Raw genomic sequence first — 12,771 nt, forward strand, 5'->3', positions numbered from 1 at the left:
AGGACTGAATGCCAGTCCTCATACAATTCCACATTTTATTCTTACAACAAATAGAAGTTTATTTTGCCTTGAATGGCTTTACTGCCCTGCCACGTTTGGTAACACATTAAAATTTAAATTGGGATCTATAAAATATATAAGTTTCTCACAGAAGGTAACCAAAGAAGGTAACCAAAGATTTTGCGACGATGCAAATATTAAACTTTACAATATAAATAAATATCTTTAACCAATGAATTCAAATAGCAAAAGCTATGCAATTAACAAATATATACTTATATATATTTAACAATAAAATACATTAAATATGAAATTTGGAGTTTTACCAAGGGAGCTAACAATTAATTAATAACACTGTCTGCCACACAGCATTTCGGGGACTCTCCCTCTGGTATCTTTCGTTCCTCTTTTATAGCTGACTATGCGGGTTTTTTCTAATTATTGGGGGCATTATGATGACCTATATTTATTAATTTCTGTGTCATTTAGTCTCTTGGCAATCATAATACATATTCTTTTATATATATAAATTGTCGTTATTACGACATAGCTATGTCGTTAAAATGACATAGTGATGTCGTTATTACGACATGTAATGTCGAAATTACGACATAGCGATGTCGTTATAACGACATGTTATGTCGTAATTACGACATCGCGATGTCGTAAAAACGACATGTTATGTCGAAATTACGACATGCTATGTCGTAATTACGACATAATTTTTTTTTTGAATGGCCCTTATCGGCTTCCGTAATTTACATCTATGTTATAACGAAATTTAATTTAGCAATATACATGTATACCAATAAACAAGACACAAATTTTGTTTGAATATAGGTCCCGAAATTAGTAATGCATCATGGAAAATCATAATAACGAGACGAAATGTATGTTTCTTTGAGCGTTTGATACTAATTTGTACAACTGCAAACATCAATAACAACGTATTAAAACTGTGTATTTGTTTCCAATATGTACGGAAGGGAATTGAAGATCTCCATGGAATTTAATGGCGTCTAAATTCTCACGGTTAAAAATTAAATGGGTTTTCAACCTGTACACTTTATTTAGAATATATTCGTACAGGTATATTTATACATTGATATATATTGCACGAACCTATGAATTTGACGTGATTTCGTGGTGCTATAGTACAGCAAGCCTCGGACCAATAACAAGGCCAATACAGAAATACTCACATAATAATATCATAATAGATGTCTCTAGCTTAATCTATAAAATATATTTATCGGACTGCAAACTTCGGTCATTTTTTTTATTCTCGTAAGCGAAAAGGCTGATCTAGTCTTCAATGTATTTGTGTCAATTCTGATGAATATTTTTTTTTAATTTTTTTTTTTTTTTCTGCATTCAAACTTCATTTTGCAAAACAAGATCGGTTAGGAAATGACTTTACTAAAACTTAAATTATTTTTCAGTGAAAATAAATGGGCCCTTTTTTATCAATCGTATTTACCCGTGTCACTTACATTATGACATATTCTAGTATGACTTAACAGGGTTTCATTATTGAAACATAATTTATTTTCGTCGATACTCTACAAAGAAATTACTTCCAGGCAACAACTGTTAATTTGTATAAAGGTTTTTTAGTCTTGTTACTTTTCAAATTGCACATGATTTTCATTTTCGTGTGTTTACTTTAAGTTGTAAATATTATATACTGCTTCAATACGGAAAAATCTGGTAACCGAGGAATTTGTTGTTAATCTCCCTCAGTGGACAAACAAAGGCCAGTTCGTCAATAGGCTTGGCAAATAGCAACAAATAGTCATTTCTTATCTCTGGTCAAGGCACAGATTTTACTGATAATAATAAACTGGATTTAAAAATCTTAAAATCTTGAAATTTCCTCAAAATATACTTTTTTATTTGGATAATTTTAAATATCTCTTCTTATCATGGGCGTGTAATAAACTGATTACATGGATTAAGATTAAAACAATTTAGTCGAATCTTCACATTTCATATATGCATTTCAGTGTATCGATCAGTTTTGATAAATTTCCTACCACTGGATATTTCAATAAAAATTATTCAAATAGCATATACCATTGGAAACTTTGTAATCTCATGCTTAGCAATCACAAATCTATATTGGTTCAGCATTGAAAGTAAAAAAAATTGTCCGATAAAAATCGTTAAATGCAAAGGATATGCTCTTTTGTTATAGGACTATCCATAACCGAGACCAAATTATAATAAGGAACTTGAAGGAACAAATTTTCTATTAAAAACGACTACTTGTTGAGGACAATTTCTGTATAATACATAATTTCAAAGTAAATCCGAATAAAAATAATATTACTTTTTGTAGATTCAGGATACTCACTCAGTCATGAACTTCCTAGTGTAACTGGAAGGTGAAAAAATGTACCTTGAGAAATTCATAATTGTACACTATGCAATTCAGGAGATATTGGGAATGAAATCTACTATATTTTCAAATGTTTGAAATTTAATCATGAACGAGGGAAAAAATTGAAACCATATTAACTAAATAGACCAAACCTATTGAAATTTGATGATTTGATGAATACTAGAAACATCAGCATGCTAAATTAACGATAGGACATCCTTGCTTACATTATCTTAGGATACCTTCCATAGGCGGATCCAGGGGGCTTGGGTCCCCCCTCTTTCGTGGGAAAAATTTGGTTGATTATATAGGGAATCACTGATTCATAACTGGAGAGAGCCCCTCCTTAGGTCAGTCAGCGCCCCCACCTTATGACAAGTTCTGGATCCGCCACTGCCGGGCTTCAATGTACAGTCTGAGATATGTAATAAGAAATACCTATAATTTGGACACTTTTGAAAACACGGCCGCCTGGTGCAATTTTTTTTAAATTTGAATTTATTGCCTAAATGAAATGCACTACGAAATAACTGTGTTCTCGGGTCATATAAAATTAAATAGACATAGAAAAATCCAATTTCACGATTTGGCTTAATCTATTTATATCAATTTTTATGTTTATTATACCTAATATGGGCATCAGCAGGTTAACGAGGTCAACTCGATATTTAATTAGATCATGGCGTCTATGACTATAATACACATGGAAACGAAGCTTCATATTATTGATCTCATGATCTGTAAATTGTGTATTTTAGACTTTTAATCGTTTGTATAAATATTTACATTATTATAAATCAAATATGATAATTTGAGTCAAATCGGTGATATGAATTTGCCAGCTTAGGTGTCCCCTTTCACAGGCACTTATTATTCAACACGTCACAATTTTCCGGTCTGACGCGTTTTTATCGTGGATGCATTCAGGCGTTAATGTAGTGATCGATAGGGAGCGTAATATAACGACTGGATTATTGGCGAAAGGTGGAGAGAATCGGAGACGGTAAGGGCTTGAATTATTCGAGTTAGTATTTCATATAAAACTAAGTGAATCTTCTGTAATTGAAGAAAATAACTAATTCTTGTATAAATCTTTTTCTATAAAAAGATATAATTAGAAAGACTATAATGTTATGTAACTTTTGATATATAAGTATTAGATGTGAAAATCTTCTTATTTGACACTTAACGATATAAATAAGGTTTGACAGCTTAAACTCTTAGAAGTATTTTCTTTAGCAAATATATATATATATCAAATTCTTTTCTATTGTTCACCCAGAATTCTATCTAACCAAATAATCGGATTTCCCTAATGGCCGTAAAAACAAGGTATTAAGTAATTAAAAATAGTAACCCCAAATTATGCAAAAATGTGAATAAGGTAAAAGAGATCTAACCAATAAAAACTGTCCTTATAAAAATATGTATTCTAAAAGTCATTTTGATTGGTGAAATTTTTTTATAGAAAAAGATTTCCCAAGGAACTTAAGACATTTTATCTATGTAACCTTATGTCGAAAGGTTGAAGATGATAATAGCCAGACCTGAAACAATTTAACGTTACATCTAACCAGATACTACTTTTATGTTTCTATTACACTTATGCAACTGACGATCTTTTACGTAATCATGGGAAACAAATAAAACAGAAAAAATAATAATAAAAAGATATTGATATAATTATGCAATTTTTGTGTTAACATTAACTTTAAGTTTTTTGAAGTTATTTATTTTTATATATATTTCACTTCGCCGTGTTTGCATGTATCTAAAAGATGCATTTTTTCACAATTATAATAAACGGACTTATAATAACTATAGATGTAATACCCATTTACTACGGAAGCCGATAAGGGCCATTCAAAAAAAAATTTTTATGTCGTAATTACGACATAGCATGTCGTAATTTCGACATAACATGTCGTTATTACGATATTGCTATGTCGTAATTTCGACAAAACAATAAACAAGACACAAATTTTGTTTGAATATAGGTCCCGAAATTAGTAATGCATCATGGAAAATCATAATAACGAGACGAAATGTATGTTTCTTTGAGCGTTTGATACTAATTTGTACAACTGCAAACATCAATAACAACGTATTAAAACTGTGTATTTGTTTCCAATATGTACGGAAGGGAATTGAAGATCTCCATGGAATTTAATGGCGTCTAAATTCTCACGGTTAAAAATTAAATGGGTTTTCAACCTGTACACTTTATTTAGAATATATTCGTACAGGTATGTTTATACATTGATATATATTGCACGAACCTATGAATTTGACGTGATTTCGTGGTGCTATAGTACAGCAAGCCTCGGACCAATAACAAGGCCAATACAGAAATACTCACGTAATAATATCATAATAGATGTCTCTAGCTTAATCTATAAAATATATTTATCGGACTGCAAACTTCGGTCATTTTTTTTTATTCTCGTAAGCGAAAAGGCTGATCTAGTCTTCAATGTATTTGTGTCAATTCTGATGAATATTTTTTTTTAATATTTTTTTTTTTTCTGCATTCAAACTTCATTTTGCAAAACAAGAGCGGTTAGGAAATGACTTTACTAAAACTTAAATTATTTTTCAGTGAAAATAAATGGGTCCTTTTTTATCAATCGTATTTACCCGTGTCACTTACATTATGACATATTCTAGTATGACTTAACAGGGTTTCATTATTGAAACACAATTTATTTTCGTCGATACTCTACAAAGAAATTACTTCCAGGCAACAACTGTTAATTTGTATAAAGGTTTTTTAGTCTTGTTACTTTTCAAATTGCACATGATTTTCATTTTCGTGTGTTTGCTTTAAGTTGTAAATATTATATACTGCTTCAATACGGAAAAATCTGGTAACCGAGGAATTTGTTGTTAATCTCCCTCAGTGGACAAACAAAGGCCAGTTCGTCAATAGGCTTGGCAAATAGCAACAAATAGTCATTTCTTATCTCTGGTCAAGGCACAGATTTTACTGATAATAATAAACTGGATTTAAAAATCTTAAAATCTTGAAATTTCCTCAAAATATACTTTTTTATTTGGATAATTTTAAATATCTCTTCTAATCATGGGCGTGTAATAAACTGATTACATGGATTAAGATTAAAACAATTTAGTCGAATCTTCACATTTCATATATGCATTTCAGTGTATCGATCAGTTTTGATAAATTTCCTACCACTGGATATTTCAATAAAAATTATTCAAATAGCATATACCATTGGAAACTTTGTAATCTCATGCTTAGCAATCACAAATCTATATTGGTTCAGCATTGAAAGTAAAAAAAAATGTCCGATAAAAATCGTTAAATGCAAAGGATATGCTTTTATATTATAGGACTATCCATAACCGAGACCAAATAATAATAAGGAACTTGAAGGAACAAATTTTCTATTAAAAACGACTACTTGTTGAGGACAATTTCTGTATAATACATAATTTCAAAGTAAATCCGAATAAAAATAATATTACTTTTTGTAGATTCAGGATACTCACTCAGTCATGAACTTCCTAGTGTAACTGGAAGGTGAAAAATGTACCTTGAGAAATTCATAATTGTACACTATGCAATTCAGGAGATATTGGGAATGAAATCTACTATATTTTCAAATGTTTGAAATTTAATCATGAAAGAGGGAAAAAATTGAAACCATATTAACTAAATAGACCAAACCTATTAAAATTTGATGATTTGATGAATACTAGAAACATCAGCATGCTAAATTAACGATAGGACATCCTTGCTTACATTATCTTAGGATACCTTCCATAGGCGGATCCAGGGGGCTTGGGTCCCCCCTCTTTCGTGGGAAAAATTTGGCTGATTATATAGGGAATCACTGATTCATAACTGGAGAGAGCCCCTCCTTAGGTCAGTCAGCGCCCCTACCTTATGACAAGTTCTGGATCCGCCACTGCCGGGCCTCAATGTACAGTCTGAGATATGTAATAAGAAATACCTATAATTTGGACACTTTTGAAAACACGGCCGCCTGGTGCAATTTTTTTTAATTTGAATTTATTGTCTAAATGAAATGCACTACGAAATAACTGTGTTCTCGGGTCATATAAAATTAAATAGACATAGAAAAATCCAATTTCACGATTTGGCTTAATCTATTTATATCAATTTTTATGTTTATTATACCTAATATGGGCATCAGCAGGTTAACGAGGTCAACTCGATATTTAATTAGATCATGGCGTCTATGACTATAATACACATGAAACGAAGCTTCATATTATTGATCTCATGATCTGTAAATTGTGTATTTTAGACTTTTAATCGTTTGAATAAATATTTACATTATTATAAATCAAATAATTTGAGTCAAATCGGTGATATGAATTTGCCAGCTTAGGTGTCCCCTTTCACAGGCACTTGTCTCAGAAAAAAATTCCTATATACCTTAATATAAGGTTTTATACTGCACTCGTTCTATTTGAGCAGTCAAAATGCGTTGACTGTATATTTCTATGTCATATACAGTCACTGACCCGATATCACTTTTCCTCATGAATATTCAAATCAAAATTGCCGAAATAATATTGAATTATTCATACGACCTCTTCAACCTGTTCTTGTTTCAAGTGCATACAACAATGCGTGGAACGACTCAACATTGTTTCTTTTGGAATTATTGGAAAAACATATTTAATTTGTTAATATTGTTTGTTTGCAACCTATTTATGCTTATGGTTGATATTTAAGTCCATACTCAAACGATTTCGTTCACCATCGAGTGTTTGTTTCAACAGGTAAATGTAAATTTCATTGCGTTGTATATTTCTCCGAGAGCATGATGTGAGGCCTTTTTAAAGGATATTTCCCCCAATATTTAAATCAAATAAATAACCTTGACGCATTAAACAACAATTGAACATGTTTTTTTTAGATTGCAGTATAAAGACAATAATAGTGCATTGACTTGACATATCAACGATATAAGGATTCGGCCCGAAACGGGGAAAAAGCTCGGCACAGCCTCGCATTTCCCCGTTTCTAAGCTTCATCCTTATATCGTTGATATGTCAAGTCAATGCACTATTATTATCTATATATTAAGGTATACCCCTTTAAAGATACGGAGTGTCTATTCGTCCGGCTAGCCGGACGAATAGTTAAAAATCTCTATTCGTCCGGCCATTCGTCTGCGGATGCGCAAATCTTTAATAGCAACAAAAATGTCATGTGACGCGGAAAGAACGCGTCCCGGATGAGGTGTCGGATAACACATGCGGTGTCGGATAACACATGCGCGTATGCAATGGACGTTTAGAGAAATGGAGATCGTGATTTATATTTAAAGATGTCATAGAGAAAACCAGTGAGAATGTGATTGCTTTAAAGAAATGTCTGTAGGAGTTATTCCAGAACAATAGCGTATACATGTTAACTGTGAGGAATAAGCCTGAAATCAAAGTGAAATTGATGATTTACCTCCGTTTACCTTATGGAGGCAAAACGCATTCGGAAAAAATACTATATTAAACTTGCTTGGATGCATTATTTTCAATTTACATTACAACGGAAATCTATGAAAATACTGATATGCCTGGACTGGGAATAAGACACCAGGGTTGGGGTATCCCCCCTTTTTTCTGTTGTATCTAATATACATTTTTTCTAAAAAAAATCTTAACGAAAACACAATCCTATTTTTGGGGACAGGTTACACATGCCTGCCCTTTTCTCTAATTTCCTATGAATTAAAAATCGTCGAACAATTTAAATGAAGAATCGTGCATAATCAAATGAGGGGCCTTACTTTAACCAAACTTCATAGAAACAATAAATGCGGGATCTTTTGGAATCATAGATGAAGCCAATAATGATTGGCCCGACTATTTACCTTACAGAAAATTCATAGACAGAACAACAAAAGAGAAAATCATTATCCCCCTCCCCCCCCAAAAAAAAAATACCCAAAATCCTTTAGAATATTAGAATTAAAAAAATCTGAATCAAATGTATATTTTTTTTTTATTAGAATGAGTTCTTTTTCATAAAACAATGTTAGACAATATATTTCAAAACAACTCGTGCTTTATTTAAAACCTTCAAAACACGATGATATATCTTCATCATTACATTTTTGGCCGGACAAATAGCGAAAAACCGTAAAAATACTATTTGTCCGGCTTGCCGGATGAATAGACATTTTTGACTATTTGTCCGGCTAGCCGGACGAATAGCCACTGCCTTAAAGATATCAGTATTAAAGTGTTCGTGTATCTAATAAAGCAGATATCATTAATAATGTAAACAATTAATTAATATGATGAAAATCATAGTCACTGTGTGTAAATAATAAATCTTTATCTACCATGTTAAAAGTTATTATATATATATATATGTCTAACCTTTAACATGTTTAGACCCGACTACGTTGTTTTAGAAGTGTGCTATATTTAATTGTGTCAATCATTTCCGTGTTGTGTTATATTTTTGTTTAGGCTCGTTAAACATTGATTGCTACACATGTTACATTAATCTAACTATCGACAAAGGAATTCGAAAAAAGGACAAACCTGGTATGATTTATTTTTCATCTGAGATTTGTATTTTTATTTAATTCTTGTTGATATTTGTCATGTTTGTGTGGTTTCATTTAATCTTAGGCGTGTGAACTTAAATCATCGAAGCGTGAAAATATATGAAAGTTATAAATATGTTTTCAATTCAATTATATATTTATGTTCATTAAATGACAATCATACTGTTATATTTAACATTGGAATTATTTTGTCATTTTTGTTTAAGGAATATGAACACAGGTACATGCATTTACATTATTTATAAAATGTGTAACCCGAATCCGATCAGGTACAATAACGAAAGTAGAATTATTTATACTGTATAATACAAAATATTTAAACAAATATCATTTGTTTTGCTTTTAGAATATTTGTTCTCAAATGAGCCATTTGAGGGAAGATAACTCTTTTAGTAAAAAAATTATACTGGACTGATAGGGAATTTTTTCTTTTTACTTGTAGCAAGAAAACAAGTTCGGTGACACCATTTTTTCTTTTCATTTTCTTTAAATATATTACAAAACCTATCTTTTCACAATTTATTTCAAAATTCTATCCCATAGATTTTTTTTATGCACACAAATGTGGTTTTCCATGAACAATCTAACCAAATTTAGGCAATTTTCAAAGACTCATAGCTTAAAAAATAGCACGGTGACCCATAATTTTTATTATATTTTTGAAAAGAGCATAGTAAAATCTTCATTTTTGCTAAGTATAAGAAAATTCTGTCTCAAAAAATATTTACTTATGATCTACCTTAAATATTATAATAGATATCTTGAAATTCGAATAAATAATAAAACGGCGTGCCATATGACTAGTATACGTTGTTTAAAAGTGTGTATATTTTATTAGGTCAAGCACGTTAAACGTGGATTTTGATTCACATTGAAAGACTACTAGTTCAATCTAGTTATCGACAAAGAAACTCGGAAAAAGAAAATAATTGGTATGACATTTTTCTTATCTTTTCAGCTTAGATTTGATATTTGTGAATCTTGTTAATATTTATATATGAAAATCATAGTGTGCAAATAAAAAATCATTAATCTTACATGTTTAAAGTCAAAAGTTTTTATATGTATCTGTCTAATCTTTAACATGTTTAAATTTAGTCGACCTTAATTGACCCAACTACGTTGTAGCTTGTTGTACGTTTTTCAAAATTGCATGTGTAATAATATTTAAGTAGGTCAAACAACCATTTCCTTGTTGTGTTATATTTTTGTTTAGGCACGTTAAACGTGGATTTTAATTTTAAAACATTGAGGGAATATAAGTTCAATCCAATTATCGACAAAGGAACTCGAAAAAAGGGACAAACCTGGTATGATACATTCTTTTTTCATCTCAGATTTGTAATATTTTATACTTCATGTTCTTGTTAATATTTGTGTGGTTTAATTCAAACAAAGCATTTTTTCTCCGATATAATACAAACTGGAAGCGTAAAAATATATGAAAAGTATAAATAACTTTTAAATACAATTATACATTTATTTAATTAAATGAAAATCATAATGTTATATTTTACATTGGAATTAGTGTGGCATTCCTTTTTAAATAAATATGAACACAGGTACATTTACACATGTTACATAAATTTTTCAATTTGTAATCCGAATCCGATCATGTACAATATCGTAAGTAGAATTTTTACAAGTAGGTCAATATAAAGAACTACCTCATTCTACAAAATAGTATTAAACTAGGATGTATACTTCAAACAAAAGACACCCCCAAGGGTGACTGGGGTATAGAAATATGGTCATTTGGTCTTCTCCCGACCGGCAGTAAAACGCTTGCCAAAGTGGGGCGTCCGTTGGCTGTGCGGGATGTATCAAGTTCGCAGTCACGTCCGGTCAGAAGGGGGACGTTAAATCCGATGCCTCGTGTAAAGAGAGTGCCACGCTCTTTGCACGTTAAGAACCCTTGCAACAACTCTTTGAGGGGTCCGTAGGTGGCCTGTTGCAAGGCAAAATTTCTGTCCCTATCCAAATATACCCCCCTTTTCCGGTGGCAGTCCAAATTCCCCCGACCATCATCCCAGATGGCCTCTATTGTAGCAACCTACCTATTGTATTTATTGTGAACTTGTTCTCGTCCTGAATATGCATGAAATATTTGCCACTGGACGTTAAGCAACCAACAATCAATCAATCAAACAAAAGACCAAATTCACTGGGGTAAAGCTGATGACCGTAACTGCATTCACGATCATCCCAAGATGTCGGATGAAAAATTAGGTCAGTATTTGTATTGTCTGTTTAACAGGTCGAGAACTCTAGATTTTCTGACGTCAGAATATATTTGCATAGTAATTTCCAAAACACAAGGCCAATTCGGCCTTCAAAAACTGACCAATCGAATCAATGAACTACAATGCATTGTGGGCTACTACGAGTAAACTACTACTTAAAACACGTGGAATTAGTTGGAAAACAGTCAACTAATATATTGTCTGGGACTCTCATTACCAATGTTTTTATTCTGCAAATATGCTTAATGTAAAATATATAACGTAATCTTCAATTTGCATGCTCAGATTAAAAAAATATTGTTTACTGGCTTCACGATTCGACTTTCTTTTTCGCCTTGCAAAAGTAGTTGAACCGGTTTTGTGCCTTGTTATGAATTGAACCTGCATTAATTTCATGACATGAAACAGTGAAATATTCAATGAAGTGACCACTGTCCAGTAAGAAAATCATTTGAGCTCTTTTAAACCGGTATAATGTCATTCCAAAACATTGCTGCCTACAAAAACACGAAAACTTTCATTGAAACACTTCTTTCTGTACTGAATGTGTAATTTTTTTTTTATCAGGGCCTGAACTAAAAGAAAGAACATCATAATATTCAGTATGCTAAAAATAAGTGTAATGAAAGCGGCAGGGACGGATCAAGCCATTTTAAAAAGGAGGGTCCTAACCATGGACAAAAGGGGAGGGGGTTCCAACTACATGTCCCCATCCAAATGCACTGATCGTCCAAAAAAGGGGGGTCCATACCCCGGAACCCCCGCCCCCTTGATCCGCCACTGAGCGGGTACGGTATATAGCTCAACACATTTTTTATAGTTTCATCCATCGATAATATCCGTTTGTTGCTAATTTTATCACAAAATATACCTCAGAGGTTTTTTATCGTTCGGCTGCTGTCCTGTTGACATATGTAAAATATCTCCAATATTAAAAGTCTCTGGATCACAGTGGGTGCCATATTACCTTTTATTTTTTTTCTTAAACGTGCTTTGTATATAGAAATAAGAAGATGAGGTATGAGTGCCAAATGAGACATCTTTCCGACAAAGACATAATTTAGTAAAGTAAGCAGTCATAGGTTCAATGCTGAAAAGTAAGCTATTTATAAATGACCCAAAAATTACTTGCGTAAAACAATCAAAAAAAAAATAAAAGGAGAAGAAATCCATCCCATCAAAAAAAAAATATTGTATAGGAAGGAGCCTGTATTTCAGTGGGTGTCATTTGTTTATGTGTTACATATTTGTTTTCCGTTCATTTTTTTTTTAATATAATTAAGGCCGTTAGTTTTCTCGTTTGAATTGTTTTACATTGTAATATAGGGGCCTTTTATAGCTGACTATGCGGTATGGGCTTTGCTCATTGTTGAAGGCTATACGGTGATCTATAACTGTTAATTTCTGTGTCATTTTGGTCTCTTGTTGACAGCTGTCTCATTGGCAATCATACCAAATCTTATTTTTTATTATAGATCCAACGCTGCAATTTTCACAAAACATATCAAATTTTCCACCTTGTCGCACATACACATGGATAACATCATTACAGCTTATTTCCTAATGTTCG

At 31.8% G+C, this 12,771-nt stretch overlaps 1 protein-coding gene across 3 annotated transcripts in view; it reads left to right on the forward strand.

Moving 5' to 3' along the window:
* Nucleotides 1–3,270: 3,270 nt before the first annotated feature.
* The window catches only part of LOC143053912 (uncharacterized), a 46,679-nt gene continuing 37,178 nt past the window's right edge, over nt 3,271–12,771 (forward strand). The window contains exon 1 of one of the 3 annotated variants that reach the window (XM_076226710.1): nt 3,271–3,386. In XM_076226710.1, coding sequence (XP_076082825.1) covers nt 3,301–3,386 — 86 coding nt within the window. In that variant the 5' untranslated portion in view covers nt 3,271–3,300. Of the gene's footprint in view, nt 3,387–8,810; nt 8,936–10,121; nt 10,269–12,771 lie in introns of those variants that run through there. The other 2 variants (XM_076226711.1, XM_076226712.1) reach the window with 2 other exon arrangements.

This window comes from Mytilus galloprovincialis, chromosome 12 (genome assembly GCF_965363235.1).
Source record: "Mytilus galloprovincialis chromosome 12, xbMytGall1.hap1.1, whole genome shotgun sequence".
NCBI lineage: Eukaryota > Metazoa > Mollusca > Bivalvia > Mytilida > Mytilidae > Mytilus > Mytilus galloprovincialis.